The sequence below is a fragment of the Mesoplodon mirus genome (assembly GCF_964341445.2).
Source record: "Mesoplodon mirus genome assembly, chromosome: 9".
Classification (NCBI taxonomy): Eukaryota; Metazoa; Chordata; class Mammalia; order Artiodactyla; family Ziphiidae; genus Mesoplodon; species Mesoplodon mirus.
This window is the reverse complement of record NC_138985.1, coordinates 11,142,696-11,158,594: the sequence shown is the minus strand read 5'-3', so window position 1 is coordinate 11,158,594 and position 15,899 is coordinate 11,142,696. Positions and strand designations below refer to the sequence as shown.

The 15,899-nt window shown below is 45.5% G+C and overlaps 1 protein-coding gene across 1 annotated transcript in view; it reads left to right on the top strand.

The window, feature by feature from the left end:
• Positions 1-3,422: 3,422 nt before the first annotated feature.
• LOC309810772 (ATP-binding cassette sub-family A member 13-like) overlaps positions 3,423-15,899 on the top strand; it is a gene marked incomplete at both ends in the record, with an annotated part of 199,753 nt that continues 187,276 nt past the window's right edge. The window contains 6 exon segments of the mRNA XM_082632984.1: positions 3,423-3,490; positions 3,706-3,775; positions 5,659-5,777; positions 7,391-7,427; positions 7,431-7,504; positions 12,375-12,472. Coding sequence (XP_082489110.1) covers positions 3,423-3,490; positions 3,706-3,775; positions 5,659-5,777; positions 7,391-7,427; positions 7,431-7,504; positions 12,375-12,472 — 466 coding nt within the window.

The following is a 15,899-nucleotide window of genomic DNA, read 5'->3' as shown; positions in this document are numbered from 1 at the left end:
GTATATTCTTGCCTCCTTTGTTATAGATTAGGTTACCACTGCTCCATGGATTTATCTCTGGACTTTCCTGTGCCACTGATCTATATTTCTGTTTATGTGCCAGTACCATACTGTCTTGATTACTGTAGCTTTGTAGTATAGTCTGAAGTCAGGGAGTCTGATCCCTCCAGCTCCATTTTTCCTTCTCAAGATTGCTTTGACTATTCAGGGTCTTTTTTGTTTCCATACAAATTGTAAAATATTTTGTTCTAATTCTGTGAAAAATGCCATTGGTAATTTGATAGGGATTGCATTGAATCTGTTGATTGGTTTGGGTAGTATAGTCATTTTCACTATATATTCTTCCAAGCCAAGAACATGGTTTATCTCTCCATCTGTTTGTGTCATCTTTGATTTCTTTCATCAGTGTTTTATAGTTTTATGTGTTCAGGTCTTTTGCCTCCTTAGGTAGATTTATTCCTAGGTATTTTATTCTTTTTGTGGCAATGGTAAATGGGATTGTTTCCTTAATTTCTTTTTCTGATCTTTCATTGTTAGTATGTAGGAACGCAAGAGATTTCTGTGCATTAATTTTGTATCCTGGAACTTTACCAAATTCAGTGATTAGCTCTAATAGTTTCTGGTGGATCCTTTAGGATTCTCTATGTTTAGTATCATGCCATCTGCAGACAGTGACAATTTTACTTCTTTTCCAATTTGGATTCCTTTTATTTCTTTTTCTTCTCTGATTGCCATGGCTAAGACTTCCAAAGCTATGTTGAATGATAGTGGTGAGAGTGGATATCCTTGTCTTGTTTGTGATCTTAGAGAAAATGTGTTCAGTTTTTCACCATTGAGAATGACGTTTGCTGTGGGTTTGTCATGTATGGCCTTTATTATGTTGAGGTAGGTTCCCTCTATGCCCACTTTCTGGAGAGTGTTTATCATAAACCGGTGTTGAATTTTGTCAGAAGCTTTTTCTGCATCTCTTGAGATGATCATATGGTTTTTATCCTTCAATTTGTTAATATGGTGTATCACATTGATTGATTTGCATATATTGAAGAATCCTTGCATTCCTGGGATAAACCCCACTTGATCATGGTGTACGATCCTTTTAATGTGCTGTTGGATTCTGTTTGCTAGTATTTTGTTGAGGATTTTTGCATCTATGTTCATCAGCGATATTGGCCTGAGTTTTCCTTTTTTGTGCCATCTTTGTCTGGTGTTGGTATCAGGGTGATGATGGCCTCGTAGAATGAGTTTGGGAGTGTTCCTCCCTCTGTTATATTTTGGAAGAGTTTGAGAAGGATGGGTGTTAGCTGTTCTCCAAATATTTGATAGAATTTGCCTGTGAAGCCATCTGGTCCTGGGCTTTTGTTTGTTGGGAGTTTTTTTTTTTTTTTTTTTAATTGGAGTATCTAGTCTTTCAAGAGGGAGAAAGAAGTAGAGTCAATGCTAAGGGAGTGGAACATATTCTGAATTCTGCTCAGACGTCTGTTTTACCTTCAGATGCTGTTGGGGGAAGGGCAGTGGTCCCCAGAGCTGTGCCCCCGCCTCCCCCCAGCCAGCAGACCACTCTCACTGTGCTGCCTTCAGCTTTCCTCTGCCTTCCTGGTCTGTTTCTGCCTCTTTCTTTGTGAAATCCTCATCTCTTGACTCATTCCTAATTTGTAACCATTTCTACTCTTTTCCTTGGTCAGCATGACAAAAAGCTGGGGGCTGGGGTGCCTTATACAAGGGGGTGCTTTGGATCCTTCTATCAATAATAATTTCTGTCTGTGTTACACAAAAAGCCTTGATTTACTGAAGTCCCAGATTGAAGCAAAAGATTTTATTTAAAACAAATATGTGTCCTTCTGTAAGTGTAAAACATTTTTGAATTCAATATCTACATATTCCATTTTAGGCAGACTTTAGTCATCGTTTGATTATGAATTAACAGAAACACTTTAAAATGATAGATGAGATTCTGTGTATTGACTGTTTTTCTGTTCAGACTCTGAGCTCTTGCTGCGGGAACCAAGTTGAATTTCTGCCTTTACCTCCTTTCACACAGAAGGCAGCAAAAATCTCCAGAAAAAGCTATTGTGGTATAAACATGAACTAAACTTTACATTTTTCCATTATAGTAGATGATGCCTTATTTAAATTTTAAAATGTGCTGAAGTTCCCAGCCTTTAGAAGCAGACTGGGAGATTTCAATACCAAGGCTTATGACTCAGGGCTTGTGTCTGGTGACACTCCAGCCGTGATCTCCCTACTACCGCTGAAGTAAAACAGTCACTTTTCCACTCATTCTTGATACTGTTTTGTATAGAACAGAGTGGTACTGAGCAAATCTTATATTTCTATTGCACGTTCAAAGCCAAGTGGGGGAGGAGATGGGTCAGGTTCGTGTCCGTGGTCAGATGGTGGCAGAAGTTTGAGGAATGATCTCTGAGATGCCAGAGTCCCTGGCTCACCAGGTCGGGTCCTCGCTCCTGGAGCAAAAAGTGAGGGCTCAGAGGTCAAAAGACCGTCTTCCAAATTGTGATGCTGGGTGAGCCCCTGACCTCTGAGAACTCCATTCCCTCTTCCCAAAAGTGAGACTGGCAAGCGGTTGCAGTAGAAGCATCTAGCAGGGCACCTGCAGTTCAGTAAATGTCAGTTTCCTCCCTTGTCCCCCAATTTTTAGTAAAAAACAATTATCATTACTAAAGCAGATTTTGATTTACAAACATTAGTGAAAAAAATAAAAAAGTATGAGGCCTAACAAGGAGAAAAGTTATAGGGAGCTTTGGAATAAAGTGGAGGGACCTGGAGATGATCATGCTAAGTGAAGCAAGTCAGACAGAGAAAGACAAATGTCATATGCTATGGCTTATATTCGGAATCTAAAAAAAAAAACCGATACAAGTGAACTGATTTACAAAACAGAAACAGACTCATAGACTTAGAGAATGAATTTATGGTAACCGGGGGGCAAGGATGTGGGGGGGAGGGATAGTTAGGGAGTTTGGGATTAACATACACACGCTGCTATATATAAAATAGATAACCAACAAGGCCCTACTGTGGAGCACAGGGAACTCTGCTCAATATTCTGTAACAATCTAAATGGGAATAGAATTTGAAAAAGAATAGATACATGTATATGTATAAGTGAATCACTTTGCTGTACACCTGAAACTAACACAACATTGTTCATCAACTATGCTCCAATATAAAATAAAAATTAAAAAAAATAAAGGGTTCTGAACCTCTGCTATAAGTTGTTTTCATAGCAGTTTCTGTGGCACTGCGGTTCTTGATAATGGAAATTTAATACTAGTTGCCTTTCTTTAAATGATGATTCAATTACAGCATCACACGATGAAAAGGAATTAGCAGCTCCCTGTGTTTATTAATTGCTACACTGGTGCTGAGGGCTCCTGGTTTTGCCACCAGGAGCCCCAAGGTTCATGACAGCCCCCCGAGTCCCTGCGGAAGGTCCCAGGAGCCTCGGAGATACACTCAATGCACGAACAGAGTGAGCATCATTTAATATAATGGAAATATTGTCATTGTAATAGGATGTTGTCCTCAGATTAACAGCTCAAGCTGTGAAAACAAATGTGAACTCTTGGCCTTCTGCAGCGGGAAATGATGCTCTCATGAGCTGTGCTCCTGTCTGGGGGATGCTTTCATGTAAATACAGCAGCTCTGTGATCTCAGGATCATCCCATCTCTCCTTCGCTGTGTCAGGGGGAATTCTTCCTGCTGGTGCATGGACTCCTTCTCTCACCCAGAAGTCCAGGAGTCCTGCGGCGGCCTGGTAGGTTTCCACCATGTTTTTGATTTCTAAAAAGTCTAAACCTCAAGAAACAAAGATGAGCTCACCCCCATCTGAAAAGCCTTCACTTTTGTTAACTAAATGAACTTTTGAACTAAATGACCTTTAGGGTTACTCGATTAGCTGCTTCTTGGAAAGGTGTCGTGACATGGTTTCCAGTGTGGTCCTCCTGTTCATTGCCCACTGGTCATGATCAGAAACTGTCCAGCAGTGTTCACGAAGCAAAGGAATCTTCTCCAATTAATGCTGAGGAAGCTAGGATTGCCCTTTGGGGGGAAATTTCCCAGAATTTCAAGGCAGGATGACCTCAAGCTCTTGTTGTATTTTTATTTGAGTTTTGAGAGCTAGATTTTAAAAGCTAAGATAGCACTTGGCTCTTCTAACTATGGTTGATCAGTACAAGAGCACACGGAAGTGGGTTTTCCCCTGTTACAGTGAAAGGCATTGCTGTCTAGTCTTCAGAGGAGAATGGAGTGAAACTTATATGGAAATCTGCTTGGAACTCATTTCAAAGGAAATCTCAAAAGGCAGTTCATAAAAGGCACAGGCCTGTTAGCCACAATCAGCAAGCTGATATGGCAATGTTAATTTACTGAAAAAGGAAAAGCAAAGTCTTAATTTAAATTCAGGATCTATTAAGAAAACGGCCACTTGAACATGTTGACAGGGCCTTTCTGTTTAGTGGCCTGTGGGATACACCACTCCTAATAGCTTAGTGACTTTAGGAAGTCTTCCTTTCAATGGACCCGGTCTGCTTTCTTCTCTTAGACCAAATATCTGGACGTAAGTGAGGCAGTTACACAGCAGTGAGGTGGATGTCCAGGTGGGACCCACAAGAGACTATTGACTGGTGCTCCTTTGCAGTGACCAGCTGTTCTGCTCAAGTTCTTTTTGGACACAGTGATTTGTTTCTTCCCCGTCTTGTTTATTCCATTAACTCATGAACCCTGTAATTTTTCACTCCGTGCTCTTATTCTGTGACTTTGATCTAATCATCCTGTTAGACTGGTACCTTTTGTTACCAGCTCCCTAAAATTTACTGGAACGAGATGGAGTGTCAGTAGCAGAGGAGTGAATGAACAAGTACCAAGTGGTTGATGTGAATTCACTGCAACTCACATGAACCTCATGTGAGACCTCAGTAATATGTGTGCAAGAAGAAAAGCATTTCCCATGAAAAAGCTCCATAGCCAAGGCAGCTTCAGAAATGCCAGATAAAGCCCTGGTTAACAGGTCTCTTTGCTGTAGCTCCTGCAAGATGCTGTTATCATGTATGAATCATTACACAAGGGGTGGAAAAGATGCAGCATTTTCTGCAAATGACTCAACTGAAGAATCCTTGTTTTTTGTGGCATTGTGTGCTTGGGCAGAAATTGTGGTCCCTGTGTTAGGAGTCAGAGGCCCTCAAGAAAGGGGGAGTCGGGGTGGTCCCTGCTGGGCAAATATTTCCTGATTCTAAGCCTGTGAGTCACTGAAGAAGAGGAGGCATTTAGGGAAGAAACACGTTCCTTTGAATTTTTTGCTCATCATCCTCTGACTCTCTTTCTGGTTCGTCAAATGCGAGGTCACCCCAGTGACAACATTTTTCACCTTTTGAGTTCTTACAAATCTGCCCAAGCTTACATACAGGAAAAGGTTGGGAAGTTCCCAAATCTAACTGACAGCAAAGTTTGCAGTGGAATTCTAGCATAGTTCTCAAATGTATCAACAGGTGACTCTTAAAGAGCTTTGAGAACACGTAAAGAGCCATCGATGATTCATGGCAAATGTGACAGCTAGGGAAAGTCACGTTTACTTTAATGTCAGTAAACCTGTGTGTGGGTTATGAATAAGCTTCTACTTGACGTCTTTGGAAACAATTGCAGAAGTGCCTCAGTGGAAGCACCAGGGCTCCCTACCTGACCAACCGCCTGGGCCACAGGCTGCTCGACCTCTCCGGCTTCCCCCTGGAGGAGTATTTGCTGGTGTCGGAGGAAAAACCAAGGTGGGTTTGAAACCGGCGCTGGGTCTTTCCTGTTCCCAGAATTACTTCAGAGATCCAAGTGTTTCAAATGCTGATGTTCTTCAAAACTCAGAAGTCTAGTACTAACTTTGATGCTCATAAGAATTCCAAAGAAATGCTGCAGGCCTTAAATCAGATTCCTCCTGCCGACTTTCTCTCTTGCCCCGGGGAATCCCATCCATGGAGAGTCACCTGGGGAGACAGACGCAGCTTGAGTGCTTTAGAGAATGAGCCCAGAGACGTTAACAGCATAATGAAATGATGGTCTCCCTGGTGTCTTAAAGTTCCTCTCCTGCGATTTTGGGGAAAGCTTTTGTTCTGTGCTGCATTTCCATGAGCCTAAGAGGGTGAATCTAGGTTGAGGGGGTAGGGATGAGCTTCTCATTGCTTTGAATTGCAATCACATTCACCACTCCATCAAATTTCCTGAGACCCCAACGCAAAATCATTGCATGGTGTGTCTGAGGTGCCTGCAACACCCCCTCTTGCCCCCAGGCTCTCTTTACCTCTGGTCCTTCCTGGACCATCTCTGGCCCCCACTGTACTTTGCCTGAATCTCCCCTGCTGCCCACTCCTCAGGTCTTTAAACACGTCCCAGAATCTCTGCTTTCTGCAGGTTGGAGTTTGTGTGGCCAGGACTTAGAATAGTATCTGGCATACAAAAGGCACTCAATCAATGAGTTAAATGGAGCTGGGTGGGAATGCATCCTTATTCCTGTGACCCAAAATTTCTGCTGAGAGTGTGGGCACGACGGTGGACCCTTGTTTTTCAAGCTCCTTTTATCAGAGACTGGGAGACAAAGTTTAATATGTGTTTTTATTTCTAAGGTCCAATTTTTTTAGAAGCTTCATGAGTGCCAGATACTACACAGCCCAAGGGATACGGAGACAAAAGATGTAATTCCCGTCGGCTAGAGACTCACAGACCCACATAAGAGATAAACTAGCAAGTAGACAGTTAAAACCCAGAGTAGCAATTGACGTGGTACCTGCGAGAGTCTCACGGAGCCGCATAAGAGACAAACTAGCAGGAATACAGTTAAAACCCAGAGTAGCAATTGACACGGTACCTGTGAGAGACTCATGAGCTGCACAACAGATAAATGAGCACAAAAACAGTTAAAAGCCAGAGTAGCAATTGACCCAGTAAGTGGACATGTAGGGTATTGTGAGAACCCCAAAGAGAAGGAAATGCACCCCAATCAAAGTAGCCAGGGTGCCTTCCTGCAGGAGCCTTGTTTGCACTGAGGATTAAAGAAGTGAGAGTAGGAAGAGAAAACCATTCAAATCAGGGTAACTCAGGAGAGCCTGACAGATGCAGTGATTCTGAAAGCTGATCTGTAGGAGAAACAACAATTAATTAAAATAACTGTGGTGCAGGGGACCACAGCCGTGTCCTCACGTGGCATGCGTTTCCTAACACGATAGTAAGTTCTGAGCGGCCAGGCCACGTCCTCCTGCAGGCTGACATGGAGCCTGGGGGCTCAGCAGCTGCTGTTCTGAGGCTTCTATGACCAGTGGGTGGGGGAGGCCCTCTGTTAGGAAGGCCTGGTGCTACCTGGTTAAAACACTAACACCACCTTTACTGTCAGAAGGCTTGGAGGATGGTCTTTTGGAGTGAGAATCCCTGATTAAGTTCAAGACGCACATTCAAATATATCAAAACCCAGAACTTTGGCAAAGGAAATAATTTTTATTTTCTTCTTCTTGTTTTAGAAAGCAGTCAGGGAAACTTGCTTTGTAAATACCTTTGTGGGTACAGGCGGAGTCAAACCAAATCCCAGTGTTTGTTACTGAGAAATAAAACCAGTTGTTCATAAACATTCCCTTGAAAGAGAAAATGAATTTAGTTTTAGTTTTCCTTTAGGCTGTATAGAAATATATGAAATAAGTCACTGTCTTTTGTTATGATCAGAATGCACCTGATGGATCTAAAGCAAATGAGAAAATAATCTGTGTTTAAAGACATTCGCTGTCAGGATAACGGTGATCTTAATTCGTTTTCAGGATAACGGTGCACTTAAATTCCTCCTCTTCCTGATGGCTGGATGGACCCAGAGCTGGATGGACACAAAGAAAATGGTGGACTCCTCCCAGGGGCTGGATTTTCAAGCCCTGCGGAGACTGTCCCTGTGAATGAAGAAAGTTTCCCTGGCATCACCAAAAGTGGCTGGGAGGGAAAGAGGGCTGGGATAGAGGAAAGACGCCCTTATCCACCAGCGGGAACTTAGAAGCAGTGAATCAGGACAGGTTTCTCCAAGGAAAGAAGTCAGTACAACCTTAAGATGGGAAAATATCTGAAGCTTTCAGTCTTCGGCGATTGGGGATATAGTTTTCTGGTGTCGGTCCCGACTGAGAGAAAAATTGGGAAAGAGTAGCTCCTGGGAGTGAAGTGTCTGCTTGTAAACCTGTCATGTCACTAATGAAATGTCCCTACCTTGTGCTGGGCCTTCATGGTTCCTGGGGACACGGAAAAGCTTATTGGGATCCTGGCTTGTGCCTGGTGCAGGTTTACTCATTGGAATAAAGGTGCTTTACAGGTTTTCACAACGTAATCCCTGAGGAAAATGCTAACATTCATACTTCACGATACAATTCCGGAAAAAAGTGTTAACAGTCGTATTTCACAACGTAATCTCTGATGAAAAATTTTAGTCCCTGTGTGGACTGTTCAGAAATCCCTCTTTCAGCTGAGATTTGTTCAGATCTCTTACCTTGTAGGCCACATGCATGAGAAGATTTAAAGCTTAATATGAATATATCAAGATTCATAGCTTGATAGAAAAATAACCTAAAATACATTTGCTGGCTTTTGAACACGGGATGTGGCTTTTATTAAAATCAACCCGATTTGTAGAAGGAATCTACTCATTTCCTCTCAGAACATTTTAACTTTCTAATCTGTCCAAATCCCAAGCCCTCTGCTGACAGTGGGCTGCTGTGTCCTTGCTTTCAGGGTCTGGGGTCTCCCTGCATCTCTGCTTCTGTGATGAGGGCACAGGATCCCTGTGTCTCCCTGGCACCTGTTCTTTTCCCTCTTTATTTGTCTTCTGTATTGACATGTTTGACTAGTGACTTCTGCAGCTTTTAATGTTGTTTGATGTGGACTGGGCCAGGCACAGGCGTGCAAGCCAATGGTATGCAGCCCTGTGGGGATGGAGCTTCTTTCCAGGAAGCCCAGTAGTCACCATACCACACTGGCTGCAAAGGACATCTGTTGTTTGAAATACTTACAGCATTGTTGGTGGTTGATATCATGTCAGATTGTTGCATTAACCTTTCAGTAATTAGCCAGCAGCCTTTAACTTTGGCCTTTGGGGTACAGTCATAAGACATGGAGTGATTTTCATAGTCTTTCTGAGGAGAAAATGGACAATTTGCATAGGAACAGGCTTAATACTTATAAATTCATTGTATTGTAGAATGTCTCTCGTGGAACCTTTATGAGTTATTTCATTCACATCTTGAGTGTTCAGCTGGTTTAATGAAACACCCTCTAGAAGGTATGCACTTCAGTTAAAAAGGCCAAACTCCTGGTGTTTGGCATTCGTTCTATTCTCACATAGACTTTTAGCCATTTAAATATCCATCCAGTGATTTTTTTTTTTTTCTTACAGTTACTCAGTTGCCTTTCTGAGGAACTGTTACTCAGGATCCTGAGATGAAAGGTCTGTTTTGAGGTGTCATGATGTGTTCCTAAAAGGAGGTTGACTTCCTCCTTCAGTTACTGGATTTCATTGTGTCCTGACTTACGGGCCGGCAGGGAGGGATATCCCACAACTTACTTCCAGAGAATGGTCCAGTGTTTCAGGGAAGCATTCTTGGAAGAGAAAAAAAGAAAGCGAAAAGCGCTTCCTTTGAACTGTGCTTAACCTTAAATGCTAATTTAAAGGCCATTATGAAACATCTATTGCTTAAAGAATTTATAAAATTTCTCCCAAGCGAAGGCCAATTTATAGAAGAACCAAAATGAAGTTCAGACTGTTCCTTGAAACTCTGTGTGCCAGTCACCCGTCACCAGGAAGATGCTGTAGGGCGGGCGGTCTCGGCCAACAGGGCCGTCGGCATCTGGCCTTCACAGAGCTGGGCTCAGCAAAGGCCTCGCTCCGGGGGTGGGGGATTGTCCCCAGCCAGACCCTGCCGGCCCCCTGGGACTGTCCCCATGGCCACATCCTTGGTGTCCCTGACTCTGCTGGGCGCTTCTCCCATCTTCCCTGACAGCCACGGGTGGAGATCTGGAAACGGGCCATTGGAGCAGCTCCTTGCCGGCCTCCTGCCTGTAGAGAGCTGGGCCTGGAGCCCTCTCGGTCCAGCGTGGCAGCGCCCTTGCCCTCTGACTTCGCCCCCGTGAAGCACCCGGGCCTTCCATCATCTCACTGAGGTCCACAGGCTGCATCGTGGCTCCTGTTAGTTCAGGCTGCACCCTCTGGAGTTAATCACTGGTATTTGTTGAAGTCAGGGTTCTCCGGATTCAACCCCTTAGTCCCCTGAGAGGGTCACTCAGCACCACCCCTCTGTCAGTAACTGTCACAGAGTTTTATGGCCACACCTGTGACTTGGTCTCTATCCTGGGGTGTCTCTCTTGACCTTGGCCTGGAGACTAGGGACCTGGGTGGAGAGGTTTGCTGGCTGCTGGCCTTGGCGGGCATGGCAGTGGGGACCCGGGCATGGCAGTGGGGACCCAGTCCTGGCGGCCAGGCTGGGCGCTACAGTGACAGCAGAGGCCTAGGGGCTGAGCCCGGGCCAGAGGCAGGACGTCAGAGTCCCTCAGCCAAGGGCGTAGAAGAAGCGGGACATAAACGGGACCTGACACAGAAGCCACAAGCCCACAGGGAGGGGCTGCACTGTGCCCAGGATCCCGGGTCCCCCCGGCCCACACAGCTGCCCCACTCCACTTTCCACATTTTTGTACAGTGTCATTCTTAAGCTGGAAAAAAAAATCTCCCTGCTTTTAAAACAAAAATTAAAACAAACAAATGAAACAAGACAACATCTGAAGACCCCAGATCCAGGGCAAAGACTACCATTGCCTTTCATACGTTTCCCTCCAGTGAAGCAGTTACAGGAGCCAAGACTGGGGGTCGGGAGGTCATGGACCGTGGTCCTGGGGGCTCCTGTCCACACGCCGGGGTTCCGACTGTATCAGCCTGTCCGTTGACTTTAACAGAGGCTTGCACTTGTATCCTTTCCAGAAACACGGCTAGATCCTCAGTGTCAGCCCATCTGTGGCTGTGTGGGGTTGAAGTGGGAGCGCCAGGGGCCCGGCCCAGGACTGCAGGGCCCAAGGTCGCTGTGCCGGGCACAGGAGCGGGTGAACACCCTGGCAGGCGACCTCAGTGCAGGGAGAGCTGCCCCGTCAGGGACACCCACACTTTTCCCTGCTTTTCAGAACTGTGTGTCTGAGTTGCACACACTGTGAATCTGTGGCGGCTTTTGTTACCCGTCTCAGATCCACCTGGATGCCCCGGGTCTGTGGACAGTTGGTCTCAAGTGGCATTTCTTCTTCCTTGGAGTTGGGAAGAATGACTGCTAAGGGTTTCACTGAACCTAAGAAACTATTTGAAGAAGGGGGTGTGTGGTGACAGCTGCCGTGAAAGAGGGAAGGGGTCTGCTGCGTCCTGCCTTGCCTGGTGATGTGGGCTCTCTGAGAAATAACTGAGGTCGCTGTCCTGTGTAGGCCGGCATTTTCATGAGTGGTAGCCCAGCTGCCCCCGTGAACACAGGACCCTGGTGGAAAATGACTGGTCACCCTGTGATGAGAGGGGGCGGACTGGGTCAGAAGCCGAGGGACTTGTGATGCGGCCCTGACTTTGCACAAACTGTGAGAACCTGCGCAGCCTCCTTCGAGCATGAACTTGCTGGGGAGCAGCTCTAGTCCCACAAAGAAGATTGTCTGTCACAGAAGGTGGCATCGTCTAGAGAAGTGAACTTGAATTAAGGTCAGAATTTGCCAGTTGATTCATTATACCTCTTAAAGACACTCACCAGCATTCCAAACTGAGTACATTAAAAATTTTTCCATTAAAATATTGCTCTTTTGAAATATAGATACTGATGGTTCAATTAGTATTTTTTATGCTACTTCTTATTTCAATGTTACTAGCCTTGTCTCTCTCCTATTTTCTGCTTCACCTTTCTCCTGCCTGACAGGCCTGCTGCCTTAGTCTCCATTCACTTATTAATTTGAAAGTAATCATTTTTTTCTTATCATTTCCTTGCTTTTAATTTGCAGGTCAAATTTCATTAGCTTACCAACTGAGAAAGAAAAAAAAAATGATGGTCTTAGATTCCCTTTTTGCTGTGAGAATATAATTATAGAGCAACACTCAACATTTGTTCTGGGGAAAATTAATCTATTTTTAGCCGTAAATTATATGCTGGAGATAAATATAAAATTAGCAGGCTGGAATTCACTGCTCACTATCAGCCATGCAGGACCAGTACTGCGAGGCCTGTGTTCAGGTGCCAGTGAAGTTAGTTTACATGTGTTCCTCGTGTCCGAGAACCGCTGATGAATAGACTTCAGAACTAATTTCATGAGAGCCATTAAGTTCTCTTTCTTTTTTGGGTGTGGTACAGTCAGAAGGGCTTTCATTCCCTGCCACCCTACCTAAGTCATCTCAACAACCTTATTTTGTGGAGGCTCTTACCCCCTGTGGCAGACTGCAGGCAGTACGGTAAAGTTATTTTTAATGCAGTTTGTAATTCAGTACTTTCCAAAGACAGTGTTTTTAAAAGGGAAAGAAACAGATACAATTCTGAATAGGAACGTGAAGCGTGATGAGAGGTTTCTGCTGGCAGCCAGTCCATGTAGAAATGGGTACAGACTGGGAGGTCCGGGCTGCTTTTGTGTGTGTGTGTCTTTCGGTGTCTTTACCTTCCTGGAAGTTGTGACCTCAGGTGACTATAGAGTTCGCTCCTAGCGACTTAGCGTCTTCCAGAAGCAAGAAGAATTTCTCTCTTTAAAAAGACACTATCGTACAGAAAACTGTTATAGACGACCCAGATCACCATTATTGTTGGGAAGGTGATCATAATTTATCGTAATTTACTTTATGCTGAGCCCTCAACTCATAAGTTATCTGTGTTGACTTTGGATTCACTACCTGTGCTTTCTTATTTCTTACCCGTGTAAATGACACGCGTGCATTTCTGGAACCCAGAGTGGATTTACTGGTTTAAGGGGATGTTATATGTTTCATTTGGGTTGGCTAAGTTGTAATTTATCAAATTCATTCAGTTCTTTAAAAAAAAAAAAAAGAAAGAAAGCAAACAGATGTATAAATACCAGCAGTCCATAGCCATCATAATTTATTCACAGGATATATTTATCGAATCATTAATTCACATAGAAATAAATGCTAAACGATTACTCCCATGTGCTATGACTTTATCCCAGCCTTGTCTTATTCTTCCATATTTGTTTTCCCTTCTCCACCATTTTTTATTATTATTATTTTTTTAAATTTTATTTTATTTTTTTTGGCTGCATTGGTCTTCGTTGCGATGTGCGGGCTTCTAATTGCGGTGGCTTCTCTTGTTGTGGAGCACGGGCTCTAGGTGCGCGGGCTTCAGTAGCTGTAGCTCGTGGGCTCTAGAGCGCAGGCTCAGTAGTTGTGGTGCACAGGCTTAGCTGCTCCGTGGCACGTGGGATCTTCCCGGACCAGGGCTCGAACCTGTGTCCCCTGCATTGGCAGGAGGATTCTTAACCACTGCGCCACCAGGGAAGTCCCTCCACCGATTTTAAAAATAAGACACTTTAATTATTTTGTGGCACTGTAATTGTTTTGGAATGACAGTAAGTAATATGAAAATGTGTTTGCCCAAGTAAAGTACAAAAGAGCATAAAGTCGTAGGGATGAGGGAGAGCAGAGTGATGTTTATTGTGTCTGAAATGTCTGAGGGGCATTAGATATTTTTATATCCATGGTCTCATTTAGTCTTTATGGCAGTTTTGTAAGGTAGGTGCTATTTGCCTCCTTCACTGATTAGAAAACCGAGGCTCAGAGGAGTTGCCCACCAGCTGTGGCTCTGAACAGGTTGAGTGCGGGGACCTTGGTTTGATTCTAGGTCCAGCTGATAACACAGCCTTTGCTTTTCTACTGCAATGAACTGAGAGGGCGCTTCTGATGGGCACGGATAGGACATGCCTTGTGGGGGGGGGTCACTAACACTGGGCCTAGAACGTCAGCAAACGTTTGATCGACGTCAGGAAGCTACTGTGGGTATTAGTGGTGCTGATGTGAGAGAAATCCGAGCATCTGTTCGGCTTCCGTGGGGACGTACCGGTTGACCTCATCGTGAGGGTCATTGTAGAGGGACATTGTTGAGGGGGTGTCTGAGGCCAAAGTCTGCTTGACCTTGACTGGCAGAGGGAGGAAGCTGGCCTTTAATTAATAGGCAGCAGATAGGCTTTGTCTGCAGTTGAGAATGAGGATGACGCCGTCCCAGGAATATCTTAGGAAAAGTAATCTGGATCCACGTGGTAAAGGGAGGGTCCCTGCTGCAACCATGGGACCTGTCGGAAGGATGCCACTCACAGTTTAGAGGTGGCCCAGGCAAGGCCAGGACGCATCGGGGCAAACAGTGAAATTGTCAAGTTCAAACAGGTGGGAGAAAAGGTTGGGGCTTTGGGGATAGGGAAAGGAAGAAAAATAAAGAACCTGACACAAAGAAGTTTAGAGTAAGAGTTTAAAGGGTTAAAATGTAAACGTGAGCTTTTAAGAATGAAGGATTTCGTGGTCAGCGCTGACGACCTGAGAAATGATTCAGGAGAAGAAGATGGAGAAAGGGATTTATACAGGTTCCGAGGTGGTGGGTTTCACGTTAGATGAAAATAAGTGTGTGGCGCGATTCAGAGAACTGGAGAAACAAGGTCAGGAGAAGGTCCTGAGTAAACCATTTAGCCTGAACCTTCACACAGGTGGTAGGTTCCGCTGGTCCTCTGGTCAGATCCTGCCATGGTCGAAGCTGCAGAGACAGGAGGCTGGGGCGGGGAAGGAGGCGGAGGGGCTGCAGCCCCCCCCCCCGGAGGTGGGAGGGTCTCGGCACGGAGTCCAGGGAAAGGCAGAGGTCAGGAAGAGCAGAAAAAAATTTCCCAAGTTCCAGAATCTCCAGGGAGTACGAGGATGTGGTGCCTGGGGTGTTGGCCTCTGTGGGGCTGGTGACGTGCAGACAGGATCGGGTGGGAGAGGCTCTTCCAGGGGTTTAGAAAGCCAGGTGGGTAAACTCTGCTTTGCGGGAAGTCAGTGAGGAAGGGAGAGCTGGGAAGCGTGTGCGCGTGTGTGTAGCACAAGGAGAGCTTGGACCTGGGAACAGCATTGACTGGCCCGCAGGTGTCTGCCAGCTGTGTCTCGTCTGCCCTGTTTCCAGGGTTCCCAGACGTTCCTGGTGAAGCTCGGGTGAGAAGCACCCACTGGTAGGAGTGGACTTCGTGTTCCTTTGTTGGAAAGTTGTGTCGACTTGAAAAAGACATGTATTCTCAGCTACTGGAAACTTCTTTAAAAGTATTATATTCATGTCAACCTTCCAACTCCCCTTGGCGTGTGTGTGCAGCCCTCATGAGAAGTAGGGTCTGTGCAGTAAATCGGGAGTGTGCAGGTCGCAGCCCCTCAGGAGAACACGTGGTGACTTACTATCCGAGTATTGAGTAAAGGCTCTGGTGAGCAGGGCTCCTCACGTGCCTTGGTGCCCATCTGCCACGGGCGGACATGGAACTGTTAGCTTAGCCATCACGATGAAACAAGCACTCACAGGCCGTGGGACTCGAGCAGAGCCTGTGCTATGGGCCCAGCAGCCTGGGGACGGGGCTCAGCGGGCACCCTGACAACAAGGCTGAAGGAACCCCTTTGCAGACGACATGCCCTCCTGCTCGTCCCCGCAGTCCTGTGCCGGGACCCCAGCACACCTGGATGTCCCTGCCTTAGATGGAGGGGCTTTCTGAGATCTGACCCAGCCAGGCCACCCTGCGGAGCCCCAGCAACTGTGCAGTTTGTCAGGGCCCCCGATTTTAAGTGTAAAACTCAACGTCAAGCAGTTTACTAGCCCAGCCAGCATTGGAGTCATTGTTAAATCCACTGGGAGGCTGGAGCAGCCCAGACTGAA